This window comes from Berghia stephanieae, chromosome 2, assembly GCF_034508935.2.
Source record: "Berghia stephanieae isolate SIO BIC M18660-M18661 chromosome 2, UCSD_Bste_1.3, whole genome shotgun sequence".
Taxonomy (NCBI): domain Eukaryota; kingdom Metazoa; phylum Mollusca; class Gastropoda; order Nudibranchia; family Aeolidiidae; genus Berghia; species Berghia stephanieae.
In genome coordinates this window covers 63,072,212-63,098,086 of record NC_088361.1, presented here as the reverse complement: position 1 = coordinate 63,098,086, position 25,875 = coordinate 63,072,212, and the positions used below count along the sequence as shown (strand labels likewise).

The following is a 25,875-nucleotide window of genomic DNA, read 5'->3' as shown; positions in this document are numbered from 1 at the left end:
ATTCTCAAATAAGAAAATCTCCACCATAAAAGTGGAGAAGAATGAAGCAACGATTGCGGAGTTATGTCGACACTTTAGTATGAAGTCCAGCACCGTGTTAACGATGTATTTAAACGGCCAAATTAATATGTGGTTCTTTCCTTTGAAAATTGGTTGTAACGCGTGCCAGGGAGTAACGAGCATTTATGCTTGGAATGAGCTTACGGCGAGCTCCAGTGTATTTCTTTAAGGTCATTTGCTTATAAGAAAGCCACTTTTTGCTAATACTGATTGTACTTATTTGGGATTCGCATAAAATGTATGCATGTAGCATAGAATATACTTTGTTGTTTTTTTTTTCTTTTTTATATTTTCACTATTTGTTACAGATTTTGTGTTTGGTGATAACTAAATCGAATCATCTTTGATAAGGAGTTGATATTAAGATACACATCACCCATTTTCCCCCATTATAAATCAGTGAAATATGAATGCACTCCAGTCCTTTTTTTTTTTTTTTTTTTTGGACCCTGCTCTTGTATCAGTGTAGGTTCAAAGGAATGTTAACATACATTTTAGGGGTACTTTATTATGTCAATGTCTGAAAAGGTTGTAACACCCCACTGGATTGGAATTTCTACCTTTTTAGATACAATTATTACACCAAAGCAAATAAAAATAAATCTAGTCACTGTTAAAATACATTACAGTTACTGTAGACCATATGTAAGTAAGACTGCAATCTCCTGCAATTTAGCCAGGTCTCCATGACTTTTATTCCAAAACTTTCAACTGATGGTCCAAATTGTCATTTATGTGTTATTGGGGGACCAGACCAGGTGTCTCTGTCTCTGTGACTATTACCTTTTTGGAAGAAGTGGTTTTCTTGAGTTTAGTGGGTTGTTTCCGGAAGGTTATTATTATATCGTGGCTTCCGATTGATAAATTCTTTTTTGGTGATATAATTGTTTGCCATAACCTGGACATGATGATTTGTATATGGAGCAGAAGTAAAACAACAGATTAATATTTTTTTTTTTAAAACAAGAACAATACACTATCTGTGCAATATGTTGGTGTTTTTATGGTTAAGCCTTTTTTGGTCAAATAGCTGGATGACAGGACATACATAGACCTGAAATTTTTGGTTTGGGTTCGCATTGTTTTAAGATTTGCATAACACCACAGGACCAGTGCTATCAGTTGAAGTGAATGGGTGTAAGGATATGGTGCAATTTGAGGGACATGATTTATTTTGGTATCCAGATAGTAGGCGACAGCTCTTTTCTTTTTTCCTTGTTTAATTTATATTGCAATACTGCCATATTGCTGAACTGGGGGTGGGATTGTTAATGTGTCTCCTTGTCATGAGTTTTAACTTTAATCGTTGCAGATGTTAAACATAATATTTTAGAAAAACTCATTTGATAAGACATGATTCCGCTTACATTAATTCTTTTTGTCATCGTCTCTTTCAGGGATGGTGTGTCTAAGAAAAAGAAACCTGCCCCGAAACCTGCAACAAGGGCCACCCAGCAAGTCGTTGAGCAAAGACGAGAGAACAACAGGCTGGCTCAGCAAAAACGGAGAGCTAATATGTCCTCCCAGAAAAAGAGGAGGGAGAAGGAGAAGAACAGGGCATACTACCATTCCAAAAAGGAGAAAGCGAAAGCAGCTGCAGTCCCTGTGACATCAGACGCACATACTGTGCCAACATCATCTGCACGGTCTTCAGCTCTTCATCGTCTTCGGAAAAAGCTGGGATCTGGCAAGAAATTGCTGATCAATCTGCAACAGCTGATTAGGCAACTTCACAAGCGTCAAGCCTCAGAGCTTGATGCTCTAGGCATCAAGTATTCGTCCCCAACTAAGCTTAAACCAACTGCTTCGCTTGATCTCTTCACAAAAATGTTTGAGGTTTTGAAGCCCATGCGGAGTAAGATTGCTCTGAAAGCGAAGTCGCTTATCACAGACATTGCTGGCTCCTTGATGGACAAATATTCCATCAGGAAGCATGGCCTTCATAGGACTCGTGCGACAGAACCATACCGGAGGCTTTATAAGTCTGCCACTGATAAAGCCATTACTGAGTATTTTGAAGACAACTCTGTCTATCTTTCCTCCAAAAACGCTGTTGACAAGGACCTTGTCTCAAGGAAGATTCTGGATAGAACAATTGTTAGTTTATTTAATGACTTCGTAGCGGAACACGGGACCATTGTTTGTCGGGCTACATTTTTTAAGAAACGCCCAAAAAATGTGTTAAGCTTTTTGAAGACACCATACAAGCAGTGCATGTGTGATATATGCATAAATCCAATGATTAAGATGAGAGTTTTGGGGAAGTTGTGTGGTTGTAGTGTTGACAGTGTGAAAGAGTTGGTGAAAATGACTGTGTGTGAGGAATTGAAAAGGGTGTGTTTGATGAGGCGGTGTAATGATTGTGGTAGCGATGGTCTTGATGGTGTACTCAACAAGGCAAGAATGGTGTGTGATAGGGAATTAGAGTGGAAGAGATGGGAGTATGTGATGCGGAGAGGCAAGTCGCGGTTGGAGCTGGTGAACAAAAGAGGTTCCTTCGATGAGTTTGGTGATGAGTTGAAGTGTGAGTCGAGAAACTTGGCATTGCATGATTATGTCCATCGCTGGCAGTCTCATCAGTACAGGTTGCTATGCAAGTCATTGCCATCTGGTTGGGCAGTTCTCACACTGGATTTTGCGGAAAATTACCTGTGTTGTAACCAAGATCAGCCACAGTCTGCCTATTATGGGTATTCGCAAGTCACAGTGCACCCCTGTGTCTTGTATTATAATTGTCAATGTGGTGAGAGAGTCACATCTAATGTTGTTTTTCTTTCAGACGACCTTTGCCACTCTGCCAATATGGTAGATGCGATAGTAAGAAAACTCTTTTCCACCCACCTCCCTCCACACATTCATCACATGGTCATTTTCAGTGACGGCTGCTCATCACAATATAAGTCAAAGCTTCCTTTCTTCTTCTTTTTTCATCTGTCGCGAGTCTCTGCTGACTGTTGAACGATGCTACTTTGGGTCTCGTCATGGAAAGAATCCATGTGATGCCTTAGGTGGTGTTGTGAAGCGGGCAGCAAGTCGTGCGGTACTTGCCAGAACAGTTGTCATACAGAATGCATCTGATATGTTAGATTTTTGCAGGCGTAATCTCTCCATAAGTTCAACATTGGATTCTGAGTGTTCTCATTTATTTCGGTGTTTCGAGATGGTGCAAAGTGAGGATCTTCCTGTCATTTCTTCCTGTTCCTTGCAAACTGTTCCTGGTACTAGAGCCATTCATAGTGTCAGGCCAGTCAAAGATGGTTTGCTTGCTCGAAATCTGTCTTGCTTTTGTCCTGCGTGTGTTTCCGGTTGTTACAATGCTTGCCCCCATATTGAGTTTGTTGGATCTTGGCGTCCTATGAAATTTACCAATATGTGGTTGAGTCTCAGACCTGGCTCGGCTCCACTTGATAATTCAGTCAATTTTCATGCAGACTCTGCCCCAGTCAATGATAATGTAGTCTGTGTCCCAGTTGATGATAATGTAGTCTCTGCCCCAGTTGATGATAACGTATTCTGTGTCCCAGTCGATGATAATGTAGTCTCTGTCCCAGTTGATGATAATGCAGTCTCTGCCCCAGTTGATGATAATGCAGTCTCTGCCCCAGTTGATGATAATGTAGTCTCTGTCCCAGTTGATGATAATGTAGTCTCTGCCCCAGTTGATGATAATGTAGTCTCTGTCCCAGTTGATGATAAAGCAGTGGATTTGTTACCCATTTCTATCAATGAACCCTTGTTGGTTGAAGAGTCTCGAGAACAATTTTTTCACCGCTTCTCTCTCCAAATGTCAAATTGTCAGTCATACAATAATCTTGTAGCTTGTGTCGATTCATTTTCGGGGTTAATTTCACAATTTGCGCTTCCTTCACAGTTAGCTTACCCTAGCATTCTTGATTGCCAAGGCTCTGTTGATAAGGCTGCCCTGGCATTGGTACCTAAGGGTTTGACGTGTCTTTATCCTTTGATGGTTGGAGCGGATGGCAATTGTGTACCCAGATCTATTAGTGTGTGGGCGTTTGGATCCGAGGATTGCCACCTGGAGGTTAGGTGTAGGATTGTTTCTGAACTGGTTCTCAATTCCACTGTTTATCTCACTCTCCCTTCTGAGGAGTTGGCAACCCTTTCTCTGCTCTCTGATTTCCATTGTGAGGATCTCTATATGACCTATCAGGCAGAAGTTTTAGATGTCAGTAGACCATCTTCTTTCATGGGCATGTGGCAGCTCATGGCTGCATGTAATGCATTTGGATCTCCTATCATGTCTGTGTACCCTACATTGGGCCCTGCTAGTATTTCCTCTTTTTTTAATAGGACCCTACAACCGGCTGTTCCGCGACACAAGGATTGTATTGCTTTATTGTGGTGCTCTTCTAGGGACATGCGGGATGAGCATTGGGTAGCGAATCATGTTGCTCCTCTTCTACATCTAACGACCCCTTGTGCAATTGAATTTCAGTCAATTTAGCTTCCTACTACAGTAGTGTGCACCAAAATTATTTTCCATGGGTGACTGAAACTGCTACGCCTGGGTGAGGTTCCTGACCTCCCATAGTGGGCAGAGAGCTAATTACTGTGCCTTCTATCCTCCTTTATCTTTTTTAAACTTGCTTTCTGTCTTTGTCTTGGAATGAGATTCTGCACTATATTATGTTTTATATATATATATATAACATTTGTAAACATTTGAGTGTGTTCCTCTTAGTGGGGAGCTGTGCTTCACGTCAGGATGAGACATTTAGGTGATTTCAAACTAAGTACCTACTTTGATTTGCTGTTGAAATCGACCTGTTTCCTATTTGTACCAATTCCCTTTTGTCTTAACTTTTCTTGGGTGCTTTAATTGTAATTCTGGAACTTTTTACTATCCCATTTAATTTCTTCCTTTTTACTGGCACTGATATGATGTGTCGCAAGCGCTGTGAAGCCCTTATAAAACAAAACAAATTTCTAGTTAGTTTTACGAGATGCTGATCTGTATTGTATTGTTTTCTTTTACATGTTATATCTATCATGAATTGTAAACGTTTGAGTGTTTCCCTCTTCTTATACTTATTGGGGACTTGCGCTTGTTTGTTATGGATGAGACTTTTGGGTATTTCAAACTAAGAACACTGACAGTGTGCTCTTGGAATCTAGCTACATCTTTTCCCTGTTTGAACGCTTCCCTTTTGTCTTACTTTTTCTTGTGTACTTTCAGTTGTAAATCTATATTTTTTTACCGTCATGTTACCTTTCATATTATTGGCGCTGAGATGACCTAAATGTGTCTCAAGCGCTGTAAAACCCTTAAAAACAAAGTGGCACATAGCTCAGTTTGTGTCATCATAATTATGTCATACAAGTAATTATACCTTTGTTTATTTTGTTTTGACTCTATTTAATGAATGTTCTTTGTGTTGTTAGATGCTGTCATGAAAGTGTTTTTGTATAATGGTCATATTTGGCTTATTTTTGATAAGTCTTTTTGGATGATTTCCATATTCTTGTACGCCATGATGACACAATGACTTTTGTATAATTGATAGTTATTTTTCTTTCTTTAACCATTCATATTATTTTTAATGTTCTTTCATCAAATAAATTTGAAAACAGCATCATTTCAAAGTGTTTTATTTGTGTTTTGGTGCTTTATGTGTCACATTTCCTCTGTCATGCACGTCGTACAAGACATGTGTGCATAGCATGTTTCTTCGCCTGTAGCTGGGTGACCCTTGCTTCACTTATCTTCTGTTATATATTTATATAAACTGTGGGTCTCACTTTACATTTTGGTGGAATTTCACAGCTTTGGGTGCATTTTGAAAAATTGACCTATTTGTGACATTCATGGGACCACCTTTTGAGAATGAGTCATATATATATATATATATATATATATATATATATATATATATATATATATATATATATATATATGGATTTGCAATAGGTTTGCTTGGTGATACCTATAAAGTAAGCGAAAGAAAAGTAATTATCACAAAAGTCTTTCAGAGTCTTGAGACCATTTTACCATGTTCTTACTGTAGCTTTTAAAATGACAGTAACAAAATGCTTGCTACTCTTTGAATAGGGCACTCGGGTTTTGGTAAATTATTCGCAAAATAATTTCCACCACAAACTCAATCTCCTCTAATTGGACAAAAGGGTCAGAAAATAACTCACTGACACTCTTGACCGAAACAGGTTCCATTTCCCGCGAGTCCAGTGATGTGCTCTGTCAACTGAACTTATATATTATATGATCGAGGGGAGTTAGCTGGAACCATGTAGAGCGCTCGACAAATTCTTGGAGCGAATGATTAATTTGTTGACCTCACGTTTTTTTCTTTTTTTTACATATTCTCCTACAACATTGTTTCGTCCAGAGTTCCTGACTGGGCAATCAACCTTCCTGATGACTCCAGGAACTCTGGACGAAACACTGTTGTAGGAGAATATGTAAAAATAACGAGGTAAGAACATATAATTTATATATATATATATATATATATATATATATATATATATATATATATATATATATATATTACTAAATACTACGTTAGGTAGCCATTTGGGACACCTAACTCAGGTTTTCATAAGGTTTGTGCATTAGGTCACCCATTTTTCGGGCGACCTAACTCAAACGCATTCATCTTTCATACTCATGATGCAATGCCTATAAATAGCCCTGCATTGCTTTGGTCTGTGTCTTTACTTTCTATATTTCAATTTTAAAAGAATTCCAATCACGTAATAAAGATATATCAGTGTTTAATCAAGTTCGTAGTTATGTCACCCATTGTGTAAATGTCACTTACGTGACCCAGGCATGACACATGATATCTCACATGTCCGGATATATATCAAGGCGATTTCAAGGCTAGAATTTTTTTTTCAATCCAATTGATTTTTTGGGAAACAAATCCAAAACCAGAAATTTGACGAAGTAAGTTTTCTGGTCTCAACCTCAAGATATAGGGTAGAGTCGGGGAACTTCGCCACCCTGCGGTCGCTCCACTTCTTTCGCTTATTTCAGTCTCAAGATGTCAATTTTCTTAAAATAGAAACTGGTCATTAAGACAATCAGCCAATCAGTGATGAGATTTTATTAAACTTGTTCCAGTATTTCAATTCGTAATACTTTATTTTCGCATTTAAAAGTTGTTATGCTCGTCGGGGAAATTCGCCATAGTTCGGGGAAATTCGCCACCACTGTCGGGAATTTCGCCGCTCGATTTTAACACATTTTTATCGTGAATTTTTTGTACTTTTTAGATATTATTTTGTTTTCTCATGTTTATATTTGATTTAATTTGTAGTAATTACTATATTTTATTTATTTACAATGGCAAAAAACTAAAAATATTCAATGACCAACGGCAAGTTTTATAAATGACGATATGATACTATGATAGAAGGCGAAAACATGACAAAATATCTTTTCTTGTGTTTTGCTGAACCATCCTATCCTATTTTTCTCTTTATCTTTTGCTTCCATTTTGGGTTTTCTTTGAAGTTCTCACCATTTATTCTACAAATATATAAAAAAACTGCTTCATTATAGTAAAAAGTTCATTACGTCCAGTTAAATTACTAATAATCATTACTATCCTCATTATGTAAATTTTATGCACTATGAACGCTACCTAGACACTGCATCACCAATCTATTAAATAATTATCGGTCAAAATATCATCAAGGCCCCCTTTAAACATTTAATTAATAATATTTCGACAAAACAGAGCGACAAATGTCCCCAATTAGAACGGCGAATTTCCCCGATACTAGTGGCGAATTTCCCCGAAAGCAGTGATATCATTGGGACCCTCAATTAAAAAATAAAAGAATATTTTTAACTATTGCAAATGATGGGAACATCAAAACTAATGTTTAAATCATACAATATCAAAATAACAGGTTGTAGAGTAAGGATCTAAGCTGAAAAAACGCTTAAAATGACAACGAGTGAAAGTAGGAATTTGGAATGGCGGGTGTTGGATTTCGGACGAATCAGGCGCACAAAACGACAGACACGCTATGACGTTAAATGACACGATTGTGTCATGATATTAATGTACTAAATGCTGATTGGTAGATTAAAAACAATAGATGAAAAGAGCATCAAAGTGATGATGTGACACTTGGACTCGTCCAATAATAGGTAAGATGGGTTATTTGCATTTAAAGAGAGGGGTGTGAGAAGTGGCGAATTTCCCCGACGGCGAATTTCCCCGACTCTACCCTACATTTTTTCATCCAGCTTACGATGGCATCGCGATTTTCTATTTTACGACAATTGACCGAATCTTTTATTTTACGACAATCTATGACACAAAACGAAAGCACTACGGGGAAAGCAGGGTTGCCAGTTTGGCATTTTAAATGCCAGATTCCAAAAATCTGGCATTTTTGAAAACCGTTTGGCATTAGAAAAATCATTTGGCATTTGGCATTTTCATTTGGCATTTTCTTTTCTTGTATATTATACTTCAAATGACACCTTTTCTTAATTATTTCTAAACGCGTAAAAACAAACATCTTCACATTTCTTTTTCATTCTTAAAATCCAACCGTGGTGTAGTGGTTTAGCACTCCACTTAGTAGTCAGTAGGTAAATAATTACCCCAACAGGAAATTTAGTATAATTCAAAAAAACAAAAAAAACAAAACAAAAAAAAAAAAAATAAAAGAAAAAGAAAAGAAAACACGCAAGCCACCAGGATATGATAGTAAATTGTCTATCAAAAGTGAGTAGTTTTCTTAGTGGGGGTGGGAGTCAACAGACTTTGGCATCTTTTTGAGTGTTTTGGCATTTTTTGAGTCTTCCCCTGGCATTTTGTTGAAAAATAATCTGGCAACCCTGGGGGAAAGAAGGAAAATGAAAGTAGCACAGAATTTGCGGTCTTCGACATGGAATTCTCCATTCTTGTCACCAGTAGACTTAGACTGTCTGTCAGTCCGTTTGTTGACAAGTAATTTATCAGTTTAATTCCATCATTTAGTAATTTCAACATGGCGGCATTGACTAGAAGCAAACGTTTGGTTGAACTTGGCATTCAACGAATGTTAATGTTGGAGTCCAGACAAAAAGGTAAGAGAAGAATAAGACTAAGAGACTAACTCTAGATAAAGATATACTCTTGCTTTTTCTAGAACTTAATTAAGATTTAGATTTATCAAGATGAATGATAATGTAGACCAATTTTCAGTCACTGTACTCTAGTCTAGTCTCAAAGGTTAGAGGAGAAGGCAATGTTGTTGTTTTTTCTTTGCCAGTTTTGTTTGTCACAGATAACATGAGAGACAAAGTGTCACAAAGTCAAAAGACAGCAAAAAAAAAATGATAATAATAGATGACTCAAGACTAAAGATTTTTATGTGTATATATTATAGTCTCTATACTCTAGGCTAGTAGTAGGCTCTATGATGACTATGCACATTTACTACTCATGCTCATACTTTTATTATGACATTGTACGTTATTCATCGTCCACATAGATGAAAGCTTAGAATAAATTGGAAACAAAAACCAACTTTAAAGTTTTGTGCATGTCAATCAAGATGAACATAAGTTAGAGGAGGCGCATTTTGATTCTTAATTTTGTACTTAATTAATTAATCCTAAACTTTTATTCTCTTCCACAAAAGATGCTGAGCAAGAAGTGCCCTCCAGTTCTTCATCTCCCGTTCCCTCTGCTGACAGAGATATTGACCCAGATGTAAGATTGAAGAAAAACATTGTTTCTTTTTTAAAGTAGATTCTAGGCCTACTGTATTAAGATAAAATGTATTTTTTATGTTTGTTTTAAAGCTTCTCAAATACTTTTATACTTGAGTATTTAATATTTATTCATTTATCATTGTTTGATGCTGTCTCTGTGTATGTTAATGTTAGATATTCCATGCCTCAACCCCATTAAAAAAAAGAACTTATTTTCTCAGACATGAAATGCTATAATAATGCAATGCTTATTACTTATAAAACCAGTGCTATTGAACATGTTATGCTAATCAGTCTTACGATTAGAATTATTAGTTACACATTTTGAAAATAATTATTTAAAAAATAAAAGTTGTTACGATTAGTGACTGTCCTAGTTCTTTACAGGCTTCTCCCTATTCTCTCACTTTAATGGTGCATCATTTCCTAGGTCTAATGCTATGTCACATTGAAACCTATTTTCTAATCAAATCTAACCATATTTAAATAGAGCATTACCTGTAATATCAGATCACTTGGCAGGCACCATTACATTTCCATTTCTACATTTGAATCAATCAAAAACTTAATTTCTTTTATATCAACAGTTTGTTCCAGCACCACCCTCACAAACAAGTAGTGAGGATGAGGGAGAAGAAATGCTTTCCAAATTGTCAGCTTTGAGGTTCAAAGAAAAGATCCTAAATTGGAATCAGGTACCTAATAGAACAGATCATTAATTGAAAAGCATATCTTCATCTCTCTGCCCTCTTCTTTAACATGTCATTTGTTCTGCATTACAGCTCCTTACTTAATCAAACATCTGTGTTTGTATTATGGATGATCACCTTGTACTGTTGCATTCGCTTAGCAAATTTCAGGCTAAGAGTTAGAGAGACATCCAAAAAAAATTTTGATGGAGAAGAGCGGTTAAATACTGCTTTAAACATGTCAAATCTTAATAAGTCGTGTAAGCAAATTTCTATGAAAAATCTGTCTGATGTGAACAATCTTTATTTTGCATTCTCAGGATCCAATGCTGATTGACAATGCTGAAAGTAATCATTGCGAATCTGAAATTGTTGAATTTCATTCTGATGGATTGGTCGACAATATAAGGTAGGAAAAACCACTATGAGATACATTATCCTATTTATATAAATGATAATTATAAGCAGTCATTTATCGCTGTCTCCCCTAAGATCTAACCAATCTGTATATAATTTCTTAAAGTCACATAAAATACAGTTTCACATTATACAAAGCACATATAATAAGGTTGAGAACAGGTAGGAATATAAAAAATGCTGTCTAAAATGATTTATTTATTTCTTAAAAATGATAATTTTTTAAGTCAAACTCTGGTATATGTTAGTGTCCTCTGTTAAAATATTCCATGTTTAATAATAATAATAATAGGATATAACTCTTGATTTTTATCTTGATCATGATTGGAGCAACTAGGTATCTACTTATGCTATTTAATCTAATTTTTACGAATTATATTTATTACTGATTACTACTATTTTGCATCAAATTTCTAATAAAAAGAATATGTCTTTAGGCCTGATGAAAAGTTACCAAATCCACAAGAAGTCCGTCTTGAACCATCCCAACTGAATGAAAATAGGAATGAAAGCAGTTATAAGGTTAGTCTTATTACTTTATTTGACGAATTGACTAGCGAAGGATAAACGTCTGTTTTGATTATGCAATATCAGAGGAACAATTTGAGTAAATTGGGTCTATATCTCCAATTTTTTAAATGTCTGCTTGGCAAGGTACATTTATGGTGCATTGCTTTACTAGCAGCATAAGTGTCAGGTGTACAAGGTGTTAATGAGTTTGGATTAGGAGATTAGAGTTGTGATTTTATTAAGAGTCATTAACTGGAATTTGTATAAAGAAGACTGACAGCTGGTCCAGCCAAACTGTATAGGTACATTAAATCCAAGTCTTTGGAGATGTTCTGTATTTAAACATAGAATGTTTCCTGCAAACAGTCTTTGTCTCGTGGTCTCAGGGATCAGGTTAAATGTAATGTAATGCATATTCTGAACGCAGGCTCTTCCATGGCACTATATTCAGTAACATCAATGTCAATCACTTAAATTTACACAAATTCACATTTTTGAATGTCTCTTCATGGTTAACGGTTTTAAGTTAAAATAACTATAATATAGTACACAGTGTTGATTGAAATAATTGTCCAGTGTGATGAAAGCCCATGTAGTATAAAAGATGGATCAGATTTGAATTATAGTCCCCTAGTTATAGAATTATAGTGGCCGAGTGGTTAATGCATTGCACTGTGTCCCGGAAGGACCTGGGCTCGAGCCCCGCTTCAGGCACTTTCGTTTTTTTCCTTGAACAAGTTTATTAACCCCCAATTTGCTCACTTGGACAACATAGGTGATCGTTGTTCACATCAGACATCTTGTTTGATGAGTTATCTATATTCCTTTGTGGAATGCTTAGGCGACGATATCTTATGATGTGGCGAAAAAGGCATAATTTTTTTAAAATAATTAATAACAAAAATTTAATTAGAAATTAGTGTGCAATTGTAAGAGGATTGAGATTCTGGGAGTCGAGAGTTTAGAAAGTGGCCATTATAAATTTTGGTCGTTATTGGGAAGATGGTTAGATTTCATTAAGTATGTTTTTCGTGTTTTTAAGCCTATCTTCATAAATATCTGAACATCAACACTCCTCTATCTAATTTATTTAATAGACATTATTTTTAAAAGGTGATTTGTCCTCAAGGATATTTTTTTCAAGCATTTATGAAATCACTGCTTATGGCATTATCATCTGGGCAATGAACTTTTCTTTGATTTACATTTCAGAAACCAAAACGAATGTGTAAGTTTTGTGATGAATTCCAAACCCATCTCACTCGTCATATAAAAAGAAAACACGGTACAGAGGAGGAAGTGATTGCTGCTTTGAAACTACCGAGCAAAGAGTAAAACAGAATGTTTGATACCATGAAAAAAAGCGGCGTTTTTAAAGCAAATGCAGAAATTCATCGCAAAGATAAGCAAGCAACTTTAATAAGGGAGAGAAGCCAAGGCAATGCTGATACAGTAATGTGTTCTGGCTGCTTAGGCTTTTTTGATGGCAAAAATATCTTTCGTCACAAAGAAAAGTGTTCTCGAGTGATGTCTTTGCAAGCTGACACAATTAAAATGACTTCTTTGTCAGGCTGTGCAAAAGAAATAGGTGTTGATGTTGAGTTTAAGACCAATGTTATTGATAGGTTTAGAAAAGACGATGTTGGAGAGATTTGCAGAACAGATTTAGTTGTATTGTTGCTTGGGAAAAAACAATGGGCAAGATCAGTAAAAAAGGAAAGATCTGTTATAATGGGTGAGATGAGATTGTTTGCCAACTTAATTTATCTATTACGAGCAGAGTCCGAAAATCAAAATGCCTCGGGACTAGATGTGTTAGACTACAAACAATTCAATGTATTTGAAAAGGTTGTCATCAAATTGTGTGACAAAGATGATGGCCAAAAGGCCGGTTTGAAAGTGAGAATCGGATTTGTTCTAAAGAAGGCAGTCAACGTCATGAAAGGGTACTTTATTATGAAAGGTGTATTTGACAAAGAGCAAGATTTGAGCAGATTTATAGATGTCCTCAATCTGAATTGGAGCTTTATCTTTTATTCAGCTGAAGTAGAATGTGAATTAAAATGGGGTGGTCTTCGTAAACCAGCAGCCATGCCATTGGAAGAAGATATTTCAACTTTCAGAAAATACTTGTTGCAGGAAATGACAAATGGGATGGCTCAATTTGGTATCTGGGATAAACAGACTTTTATTTTCATGAGGAATATCATTTTGTCAAGGATAACCATGTTTAATGCTCGAAGAGATGGTGAGCCAAGTAGGCTTACTTTAGCTGAGTGGAGAGATGCCATCACAGGTGCTTGGATCGATCCAAATTTAGTTATGGATGTTGACGATCCAATGGAAAAATATTTGATCGATAATCTGAAGCTGGCCTACCAAGCTGGCAAAAGTAATAGAAGACTTGTTCCTGTTTTGTTCCCAATGGACACAATAGAGCCTATAACAAAACTTCTAAGTGAGAGGATAAATTGTAATGTTTCTATTGAAAATACATATTTGTTTCCCAACACTGGTCAATTAACTGACCATGCCAGTGGATACCATTGCCTTCAGTCTGTTGTAAAACGTTGTCCTGGACTGAAGCAGCCTCACCTCCTGATTGCTGATAAGTCTAGACATAGAGTTTCCACCATGTTTGTTCAATTAGACATTCCAGAAGAACAAAGAACCATTTTTATCGGCACATGGGACACTGAATCTGTCAATAGAAATGTGTACCAGTGTCCATTGGCAGTGACAGAAATCACAAAAGTGGGGAATTTCTTGTTGAAATCAGTAGATGATACACCACAGCCTCAAAGAGTTTCACACGAAGAAAGGGAAATCAGCAACTCAGATATTTGTTCTACAACATTACCTCAACAACATGAACTGTCCAGCTATCTTTCTGAGCAAGCAACAGTAAATGAACAAAATGTACAGCTTGCTGGAAATGGAAGCAAAAAATCACCAGACGTTACTCAACGTCAATATACAAAATGGTCTGATCACGAGTCCGATATTGTAAACTCTTACTTTAAGAAATATATCACAGATACCTCAAATAAAGGATGTCTTCCCAACAAAAGAGATGTACTTGAATTTTTATCAAAATACAAAGTTCTTGAAGGTTATGAAAATAAGGCAACTTTGGTAAGAAACAAAGTCTTCAACGAGAAAAAGAAGTTCAGAAGTTTCTGTTCATAGCATAAATATGATACAAGACATAAGATGAGTGACAGGCGCATTAATTCTTGTTTTTGATGCTCATACATATATAATATACAAGCTGGGACCACCCCACCCCCCCGCACCAGGTCTTAAAAGAGAGGGTAAAATTAGGTAATTGCTAAATTAGGGCTAAAACTCCAAACTTAATGAGCTCAGTCTGTATCTTTTTGTGGTCGCATATTTGCCTGATCCCTGCATGTAAACAAATTATAAAACCCTCTTTATTCCATTTGAAGACATTTCAACCATTAGATTATGCTCTAATTAATTATAAATCATAAATCAGTTATTTTTAGTGTATAATTTCATGAACTTTTGTTTATGGTACAAATATGCATTAAGTGACCCAATGGGTGACATAAATCATATATTTTTGATGTATAATTTCATCAAGTCTAGTTTAGGTTACAAATGTGTATTAAGTGACCCATTGGGTGACATAAATCATGTATTTTTGGTGTTTAATTTCATTAAATGTTTATGTTACAACTGTGTATTAAGTGACCCAATGGGTGACATAAATCATGTATTTTTGGTGTATAATTTCATTAAATGTTTATGTTGCAAATGTGTATTAAGTGACCCAATGGGTGACATAAATCATGTATTTTTGGTGTATAATTTCATTAAATGTTTATGCTACAAATGTGTATTAAGTGACCCATTGGGTGACATAAATCATGTATTTTTGGTGTATAATTTCATTAAATGTTTATGTTACAAATGTGTATTAAGTGACCCAATGGGTGACATAAATCATGCATTTTTGGTTTATAATTTCATTAATGTTTATGTTACAAATGTGTATTAAGTGACCCAATGGGTGACATAAATCATGTATTTTTGGTTTATAATTTCATTAAATGTTTATGTTACAAATGTGTATTAAGTGACCCAATGGGTGACATAAATCATGTATTTTTGGTTTATAATTTCATTAATGTTTATGTTACAAATGTGTATTAAGTGACCCATTGGGTGACATAAATCATGTATTTTTGGTTTATAATTTCATTAAATGTTTATGTTACAAATGTGTATTAAGTGACCCAATGGGTGACATAAATCATGTATTTTTGGTGTATAATTTCATCAAACTCTTGTTCATGAGTAACATCACGTATTTTTATATATGTTTATCTCATATTGGTTTTTAATAAATTTTTATTTTAAAATCCAAGTCGTTACCGTCATCATTTGTTTACTAAATGTACTTATCTCTGTCCGTTTATACTTCTACTTCTATCGTTTGTGTTGGGTACTTGTCTGGATAGAATTTTTTTTTATGCTTTCACATGTAGGTACATTCAATTTTCTATCAACCTAAGACAAGTGTGTTATTTACTATTCGAATGCTGGTTAAATCACTTGTTAATTGGTTGGTGCTTTAAACAATCCTACTGGGATGGGGTTCCCGACCTCCCATAGTGGGCAGAGAGGTACTTACTGTGTCTTCTACCCCCCTATATCTGTTTTCCAATTGCTTTCTTTTTTTTTTTTTGTCTTGGAATGAGATTGCTTAGTTTTGTCCTGACCCTGGCCGGAGTTCTTGGCTGGGAGGGAAACCGTCGATTGTATATTCATAGTTTTGGGAGATGATATTTTTTCCTTGTAAATCATCTCTCTTTTGTACTGTAATTTTTTTTAATCTTTAATATAGCATTTGTAAACATTTGAGTGTATCCTTCTTTGTGGGATCTTGTACTGGTGTCTGGATAAGACTTAGGTGATCTCAATCTAAGTACACTGATAGTATGTTCTTGGAATCTACATTTGTTCTCTATTTGAACCATTCCCATTTGCCCTATTTTTTCCTTAAGTCCTTTTAATTGTACATCTAGAATGTTTTCACTATCCAATTTTCTTCCTTTTTACTGGCGCTGATATAACCTAAATGTGTTGCAAGCGCCGTAAAACCCTTAAAAACAAGCAAAGACATAAACAACCCAAAAACACCAAATATTGTCATGGGTAACCTAACTCACATTTTTATTGGAGTTCCTAACGTAGGAAATACACCATTGCAATTTGTGGGCTGCCTAAGTAAGTGAAAACAGTTAGTAAAAGTTAGGTCATCCAGTTAATTTTGTATCTCTTTCACTTTGTAGAATTTTTACGCACATTTTCGTGGAACTATTCATTGTTTCATTTTAACATGTTTAGTGCCCCTGTGTGGCCGGACTCGTTTTTAATAAGAGATATATAGCTGGGTGACCTAAGTGAGGTTTATACAATGGGCTACCAAAAGTAGTAAATAGAATTATATATATATATATATATATATATATATATATATATATATATATATATATATATACATATATATATATATATATATATATATATATATATATATAATATATATATATATATATATATATATATATATATATATATATATATATATATATATATATATATATATATATATATATATATATAAAGATTTGGTGAAGGTCTGCGGGAAATGGAGTTGGTTCTGCCGCTTGAGACAACGCAAGACGACAAAGTGCATCTGCATTGTTTCGTTGACCAGGGACGTGTTTAAGTTGGTAGTCGTAGGCACTCAGAATGACCGCCCATCTTTTTTCTGATCCGGAATCGGTTTATTCCCCCCCCCCCCCCAAATAGAACCAATAATGGCTTATGGTCTGTATTTATCGTGATGTGCCGCCCAAAGAAGTAATTATGAAATTTTCGTAATCCAAATATAATAATAAAAAACTCTTCATTATCTAATTGGGAGTAGTGACGCTCGGCTTTATCCAACGATCCCAAAGCGAACGCTATGGGGTTTTCATTTCCATCACAGAAACGATGTGACAGAATCTCTGATACGTCCCTTGGCGAGGCATCGCATGTGACAACGACAGGGATATGGGTCAAAATGGTCAAGTACTTTGGTAGACACGAGACAAGATTTCGAATCCCGAAATGCTGCTTTCTCAGTTGATATCTATTTCCAGACACTTCTTTCTTTTGCGACACGATGTGATATGTTGAGTAAGAATTTAGACTAATAATTGAGTATTCCTGGATAAGCTCCCAGTTCCTGTACTAATGATGCATTGCGTACAGCTTCAATTTTCTTACTTTCGGTAGCGACACCATTATTCGTAAGGTGATAACCAAGAAAATCGATTTCGTCCTGTAGAAAGTTACATTTTGCACGTTTAAACGCGGCTAGGTGTTTCCAAGTGCTGTATGGTGGTGGAGCTGATGAAGTACAGATTATCAAAGTATATTACTGTGTTTGGAATTTCTTTGAAATCAGACATGAAGATACGGCATAATACGGTAAACGTTTATACCGATAGAAGCCACTGTGGGTGTAGATTGTTGTGATATTTTGGCGGTCAGGATCCGGAAGAAGATGAAATCGATTGTTGAAACATTTTCACAATGGTTAAGTTTGTTGGCCAACTCTTCTATCCTCGGAATTGGATGCTCTTCCTTTGCCACCAACTTTAATGACCGTACTTCGACCTTTACAATCCCCACATATCCGCAGTGTTGAATCTGATTTAATAACAGGTGCGATTGGTGTTGTTCAATCTGAGTAGTTGATCTTCTCAATGATGTCATTATGTCATGTGGATTTAAAAGGTGGTCCGCCTCTCCCTTTCTGTTATCAGAAAAAAGGAAACTGTACCAGGTGGAATAAACATAATATAATTGATTCATACCTATTCTGGCATGTACTGATAAAATATTCATTTTCTCATTTTGACCAGACTGTTTTCACGTCAAATGTTAATCAATTCAGGTGATCAAACATTCTTTAACTAAAAACTGCAAAGGGGTCCCGATAGTTCATTTGGTAGAGAACTGTGTTGATGGTCTAACGTCCTATCAAAAGGGTAGATATTGTTGTTGTCCGTTTCATGATAAAGAAACAGGATAAACTCTGGCTCCATAGGCCTATAATGGTCCTGAAGGACGACAGTTTTAAAAATACTACAAAGAACTCTTGGCATTGGGTAACAATTTGAGGGTCATCGTGATTTATTTATTTGAGTGAAAACAACTATGCACAAAACGAAAAAGGATTAACTTAATCCTTTTTCGTTAAGAAATTTTGTATATGTGCTGGAGAATTTAAGGTAAAAACATACTGGTTAGGACACATTGCCAGCACACACGTGTTGAAGAATACATTTTATGGGAATTTTGATTGCCATGGTTCGAAATCATTACCTGCATTAAATATTTAAATGTCAGTTTAATACTCGGTCACAATAGACGGTTTATAGGCCTATATTTAAACTACAAAGGGAGGGACTTTTTGTTCGCGCATACGTCATAAACAGGGACAGTTTTTAATGTCCTCGCTTGGATTCGGAATGGTTTTATTTTTTCTTATTTGTAATCACGGTTTTATGCACACACTGTTTTTGAACCATGCAATTATAAAATATGATTATATTTGATTTATTATGATTTAGGCTAAACATAATTCAGCAAATTTACCATTATTTCATTGGATTAGCATTTTAATCTGAATTTTTAAAAATTACTCCTCATTTATACCCTTTAATTATAATATCTCAATGAAAATTGAATATTTCTTGTAATTCTGCAGTTATTTGCCTTGATTGATATATACTCGTAGATAGAATGAATTTGACGTCACTCGGTTCTTTGTTATTGTATTTGCCATCCTCGTTTATGAGTAATTCTCACTAAACTGTATTAACCAGACTATAAACATGCAAGGTTACACATTGTTTTGTGTGTTGGTCCATTATACTTCCGGATGGCAATTTTGTGAGTTTCTTAGCCAGGCGCACACTATCTATAACTGTAATTAGGAAAAGCAAACGCGCTAAAACAAGAGCGTTCTGATATTGCCAGATATCTTTTATAGCAGGTGTGAAGTGATTATTATGACATTGTTGCCCAAATAGTCGTTTCCTCATTTTTATGGGTCTTTGTGACGTGAATGGCAAATTTCGTGCTTTCTACCTGAATATACATGGTTGCCTTAGCCTAATTCTCTCCTACTTGAATGCAAGAATCCCATTCCAATGTAAAGACTGAGCGTTGATTACGTTGCTTTTTCTCTTCTTTTTTTTTTTAAAGCCAAACATTCCACTTACTCGTAGTTAGTAAAATTTGATATCTATTCAATATTCAATATATTCTATTCAATATAAATTCAATTATTATAAACTTGACAATGTTTATATTTAGTTCGTCCGCAAAAAAAAAAAAATACTATAAATATTTTTTTATCGGCTATGCAGTCTAGTGGAATGGCACTACTAACTTTCGGATCGGAGGGTCCTGGGTTAAAGCCTTGCTCGGCGCATAGTTGAGTTTTGGAAAAGGTTCTTTACTCAAATTCCCTCACCCTACTCACGTGTAAAAGGATTACCTGGCAGTGATGTTTCTGTCGGAAAAAAATTGTAATATCGCCTAAAAGACGCCATGTCTCGTTCTTCTTGTAACCTGTTGCTGGTTGGTCAGAGACCCTTTGGAAAGTGTGCTCTGATAATGTATAGTGGACATTGCTCTAAATAAAACCTCAAGTTTTTATATGTCTGAGGTCATGAGACAAAAACGAAAGGGTCTCCATTGAGATTCGAGCCCATGAAAATATAAAAATCCAAAAAGCCAGGGACGTATCATTACATCAATGTCTTCACCACAACATAATATTTCCTTAATATTGATTGAGATTTGTACCCATGACATTTATACCAAGACCAACCTTGACGCCATCGTTCACCACATCATAACATTCCTCTCAAATCATTAACTGTGCGTGTATAATGAAAGAGTAACAATTACGTGTTGTTAAGCACTGGTGTTTCATGTTCGATTGATATCATCAATATCACATCCATTAAAAGATGCAAAAGGCATTGCTGTTTCTGATGCAACGGGGGTGCTCAAATTAAACGAACACCTAACAACCCCAATCCACCTCCCTTTAATAAACGTTCTGTCCAACAGGAACCAAAGGGACGTTGAGTTCAACCTTATTGATTGATTAACTAGTGCATGCAATAAACAGAAAGGATTTTCAATTTGTTGGAATAAGTGTGTTTTAAGTGCATTACATATTTTCTTATATTGAAACTATATTACAATAAAATAAAATTTTAAACATCGCGGTTTCAAAATACACACGCCTACACAATGAATACAAAACAAAATGGATTAAAATGCTATATAGCGCTGTAAATTGCTGTGACGTACTGACATGTGAATAATTTATATCCTTTACAATTTTTCCAAAAAATTTTCAAAAAAGTTTTCTAAAACTCGTTAAGTTGGTTTTTTTCTACTTTTGAGATTTTCCAACTATGAAATATATTAAAATGTAAATTTTATTTTAAGCATCAAATTCTGTTGCCATAGAAACTCTGATCAGCCATGTGGAAAATGAAAAAAGCAAATCGCCTGAAAGTGTTTTTATTGTGACTGGCGATTTTAATCATTGCAATAATATAATAATTCCTGGTCTTTCAAAATTTGTTCATTGCTTTACTCGTGACAAATCGACCGCCGACCTATTTTTCTGTAATGTTGACAAGTCTAATAAATGTTTTCCAAGAGCTCCACTCGGTTCATCAGACCATAATATGCTATTATTATTACCTATATCGCCCTGTTATCAAACGTTTTAAGCATGTGGTTAAGTAAGGGGTCATGAATGACAGTGTGTGTGAGGAGTTGCGTGGCGGCTTCGAGTGTACTGATTGGAATGTTTTATTGACGCTTGTGAGGGTGTGAATGAACTTAATGATTGTGTGTCTGAGTATATAAAGTTTTGTGAGCAACAGGTGTGTGAAAGAAAAGAAGTTAAATGGTATCCAAATAACAAACCATGGATAATAAAAGAACTGAAATCCCTTTTAATTGAGGAAAAGTATATATTTATAAATGGTACCAAAGATGAACTAAAAATTAAACAAAGAGAAATCAGAGAAGAAATTATTAAATGTAAGGAACGTTACAAAACAAAAGTAGAGAGAAGTTTCCAATCATGCGACATTAAAACAACTTGGAAAGGCATGAAAACAATTATCAATTACAATGAATGCAAATCTAAAGTACCCGACAAAATCGATTTAAATGATCTGAACAAATTTTACACCCGGTTTTGATTCTACCAATAATGAATACGAAATTGAACAGACCAAAAAATACAGATAGAGTGTATGAATGATGAATGCGAGGATGAATTTAGTGAGTGTGAGACAAAATATATGTTTTCTAGACTGAAAGAAAGGAAGGCGGCTGGACAGGATGGTATAAAAGGTAAAATTTTGAAAACCTGTGGAGAACAATTATGCTATATTTATACTTATATTTTTAATATGTCTTTTTCGTGCTCTTCCATCCATAGCATTTTGAAACCTCAAAAATCATTCCTGTCCCCAAAAAAGACAAAGTAAAATCAATGAATGATCTGAGACCTGACGCTCTCCCATCAATTGTCATGAAATGTTTTGAAAAACTTATTTTGTTCCGAATCAATACCCATGCTAGAACTCTTTTAGACCCTTATCAATTTGCCTACCTAAGTAAGCGCAGTGTAGAAGGTGCTATCCTTGTTTTTACAAATAATATCTACAAAATTTAGACACGCCTAAAAGGTACTGCAGAATTCTTATTGTTGACTTTTCGTCTGCCTTTAATACGATTCAGCCCCATCTCCTTTCTCATAAACTTTCTACTTTTAAAATGAATCCTTATATCATTTCCTGGGTGCTAGACTTCCTTACAAATAGAATACAATATATACAAGTAAGAGGAGATGTCTCCAATAACATAACTATAAATATTGGTCCTCCGTAGGGCTGTGTAATCTCTCCCATGCTTTTTATACTTTATACAAACGACTGTAAAAGCGCAGATCTAAACATACCTCTTTTAAAATTTGCAGACGATGCTACTCTACAAGGATTAATTACTAATAATGACGAAGTAGATTATAAGGAAGAAATAAATAAATTTGTTTCCTCGTGCAACAATAAACACCTTGAATTGAATGTAAGTAAGACCAAATAATTAATTATAGACTTTAGAAAAGATAAGAATACAAATACCTTGAAGTCAGCATGGACAACAAATCACGGTGGGACGTACATACCAGTTATATCAATAGTAAAATGAACTAAAGAATTACTTTTTACGGAAGGGGTGGGTGGCGGTGTGGCCTAGAGGCTTCGGCTTTCTGCTCTTTACGGCATCAGCAACAGTCGTCTCGGGACACCGCTGTTGTACGAGTGGACATAGGTTACATCTTCGAGTGCACAATACGGGTCCTCGTCCCGCATCCCTGGGGAAACTGGCCTCGCGGCTGGGAGTAGCTGACGCAGCAATGCGATTGTGTGCTCGGGGTGAGACCCCCTTAAAGTCTAGGGCATGCATGACCCACCGGCGTGTGGAATACGCTCTGGTGCCCAGACAGGTCTCGGGGAACTATCCCTAATAAATAGTGTGGTCACAACTGACCACGGTGTGGAGTGCCGGCTCCCATTCGACACGTCCCCAGGTTGCGGATAGGGGAATGGCCTTTAGATATAAAGGTTAGCTACGAATTAAATAAGTAGTCGCGGACAAATCGGCAATGGGTGGTGGAGGAGAAGGAAAACTCGGATACCAAACCCGGGAAGATGAATATCGTGAACCCTGGCAGGCAGTTCATCTAGAAGAAAGAAAACTTTGAAAATAAACTGACATGTGGAGTTGCGCCCCATGTATCTAAACAGCAACCGAAACCCAAATCATGAAGCTACAACCAAAATGCACCAGGGTTAAAGCCCCTGTCTATACCCATCCAGGACCTCAGGCTAGTACTAGCACTGCTCATGACGTGGCATCCCCAAACCCGCAAGGATGGGGCTTCACTGATTGCCGATGGGTTACAGGATTCTTAAAATGTAAAGAATACAAGCAAGTTGGAACCCTCAACACAAGGACTGACCATGTGACGTGACGGGAACGAAGAAGAAGAAGAAGAAGAAGAAGAAGATCACGTCATTCCACACTGGTGATCTCTCTGTCTGATTTCGATAACAGCCTTCTCTTTTCGTATCGTATCGTATAGTTTAAAAGCTTTTATTATGTTTTAAAGGCCTTTAAATGCTCTGTGAAACGTTCGTTCATACATGCATTTTTTCAAAGTTATATAAACAGCATTTATTGTTAATTTGACAACATCAAATGATTTAAAGCTAGAGATTTCATATCGGTAATTGCAGCATGTAGTATAAAATGCAATAAATATGGAATAGTATGCATAATATGCAATAAATTATAATTTATAAATTTAAGGCAAACTACATAAGTTTATAGCAGTTAGAGCGATTTGTTTTAATTCGGAAACAAGTATGACGTGAACTCATAATCACTAGCCGGAACTATATGTGTCAACACGGTATTTTTTTTGAAAACAATGAATTCTTATCATACTTTGTGGTGAGTAACTTGTTTTCATTTTTTACAGTGTAAAATCTCGAATTTTATGACAGCGGTTTTAAAGTAGTTTTTTATAGGTCTTAAAGAAAAACACTTTTTTTATATGGCATCGACATGGTCTAAAATCTATATTCAGTTAAGACAAATTGATGCAAATGTTGACACAAATTTTTACCACTTTTGATAGAGGGACCACTTAGAAAAACTAGAAAAACACGCGTTAATAAAAAATCTGACTATAGTAATAATAATGATAATAATAATAATAATAATAATAATAATAATAATAATAATAATAATAATAATAATAATATAATAATAATAATAATAATAATAATAATAATAATAATAATAATAATAATAATAATAAATAATAATAATAATAATAATAATAAATAATAATAATAATAATAATAATAATAATAATAATAATAATAATAATAATAATAATAATAATAATGATAATAATAATAATAATAATAATAATAATAATAATAATAATAATAATAATAATAATAATAATAATAATAATGATAAATAATAAATAATAATAATAATAATAATAATAATAATAATAATAATAATAATAATAATAATAATAATAATAATAATAATAATAATAATAATAATAATAATAATAATAATAGAGAGAGAGAGAGAGAATTTGTAAGTCTGCTTGCAATTGTATTTGGTCTGAAAGTGATTTGGTGTGTCTTTAGAAAAGACAGTCATCTTCAAGGAGCCTTGTTTGAGGTGCTACAGTTTGAGGTCGGTCATTTATGTGACAGGGGTGGAGTATCGGACCTAGAACTGTCCCTTGTGGTACTCCCGAGTCAACTTGACAGGACGATGCTGATGAAACTTGCTGTGTTCTCTGTGTCAGAAATGATGTAAGCCGTTGGTGGCATGAACAATACTTCTTATACTGTAACTTTCAAATTTATAAAGGAGCTTTTGTGTGGGACGATGTCAAATGCCTAGCTCAAGTCTAAGATGTTTAGATCATTTTGTATTATCTTGTCAAAAGATTTCATGAGCTCATGTATAGTGATGGTTAGTTGGCTTTCACATGAATGTCCACTTCTAAAGCCATGTTGTAGAGATGTTAATATGGTGTATCATGATGGCAAACAATGGGCTCTAATATTTTACAACAGAAACATGTTAAAGATACAGACCTGTAGTGTGCTGCCAAATGTTTACTGTCTTCTTGAAAACTTGTGTTTTGTTTGGGAGAGTTCCAGAATTGAGGGACAATTTAATTATTTTTTTTCATGTCTCGTTCTACATGTTGCGTGTTGCCGTTGGATCATTTGGTAAGCGCTTTGAGCACGTTTAGTGGATATTGCCTATCTACAAAAGCTCGCGTTTTTGCGAGGTTTTAAAAAAAAATTAAGGCCAATGATAGTTTCTGACAGTAACAAAAACTAAAATCACACATATCTAACCATTCTGGCTTTAAAATCACTTTTGACATAATGTTCACAACGACATAACACCGATTTGAGGCGGAAAGTCACATATCTAGTTTGGATATCTGAAATGGATTTAGAAATAACAAAGAGAGAAAATATGCATGTTTCTAACGTGCAAATCATGGAAGATACAGTGCTATATTTCTCTTTTTCTTCTTCTCCTCCTCCTCCTCCTCCTCCTCCTCCTCCTCCTCCTCCTCCTCCTCCTCCTCCTCCTCCTCCGCCTCCTTCTCCTCTTCCTATTCCTGGTACGCCTTTCTTCTTCTTCTTCTTCTTCTTCTTCTTCTTCTTCTTCTTCTTCTTCTTCTTCTTCTTCTTCTTCTTCCTCCTCCTCCTCCACCTCCTCTTCGTCCTCCTCCTTCTCCTCCTCTTA

At 35.3% G+C, this 25,875-nt stretch overlaps 3 protein-coding genes across 3 annotated transcripts in view; all 3 read left to right on the top strand.

Annotated features, from left to right (window-relative positions):
• The window catches only part of LOC144965314 (uncharacterized), a 124,145-nt gene that overhangs the window by 15,418 nt on the left and 82,852 nt on the right, over positions 1 to 25,875 (top strand). The window lies entirely within an intron of this gene.
• On the top strand, positions 8,905 to 15,767 carry LOC144965313 (uncharacterized). Its single transcript, XM_078900536.1, has 6 exons — positions 8,905 to 9,133; positions 9,691 to 9,761; positions 10,351 to 10,458; positions 10,773 to 10,861; positions 11,307 to 11,391; positions 12,592 to 15,767. The coding sequence occupies exons 1-6, from the start codon at positions 9,055 to 9,057 to the stop codon at positions 12,712 to 12,714; spliced, it is 555 nt and encodes a 184-aa protein (XP_078756662.1). The 5' UTR covers positions 8,905 to 9,054; the 3' UTR covers positions 12,715 to 15,767.
• On the top strand, positions 12,733 to 14,568 carry LOC144963983 (uncharacterized). The gene has a single exon (XM_078897924.1). It carries the CDS (start codon positions 12,733 to 12,735, stop codon positions 14,566 to 14,568), a length of 1,836 nt encoding a protein of 611 aa, XP_078754050.1.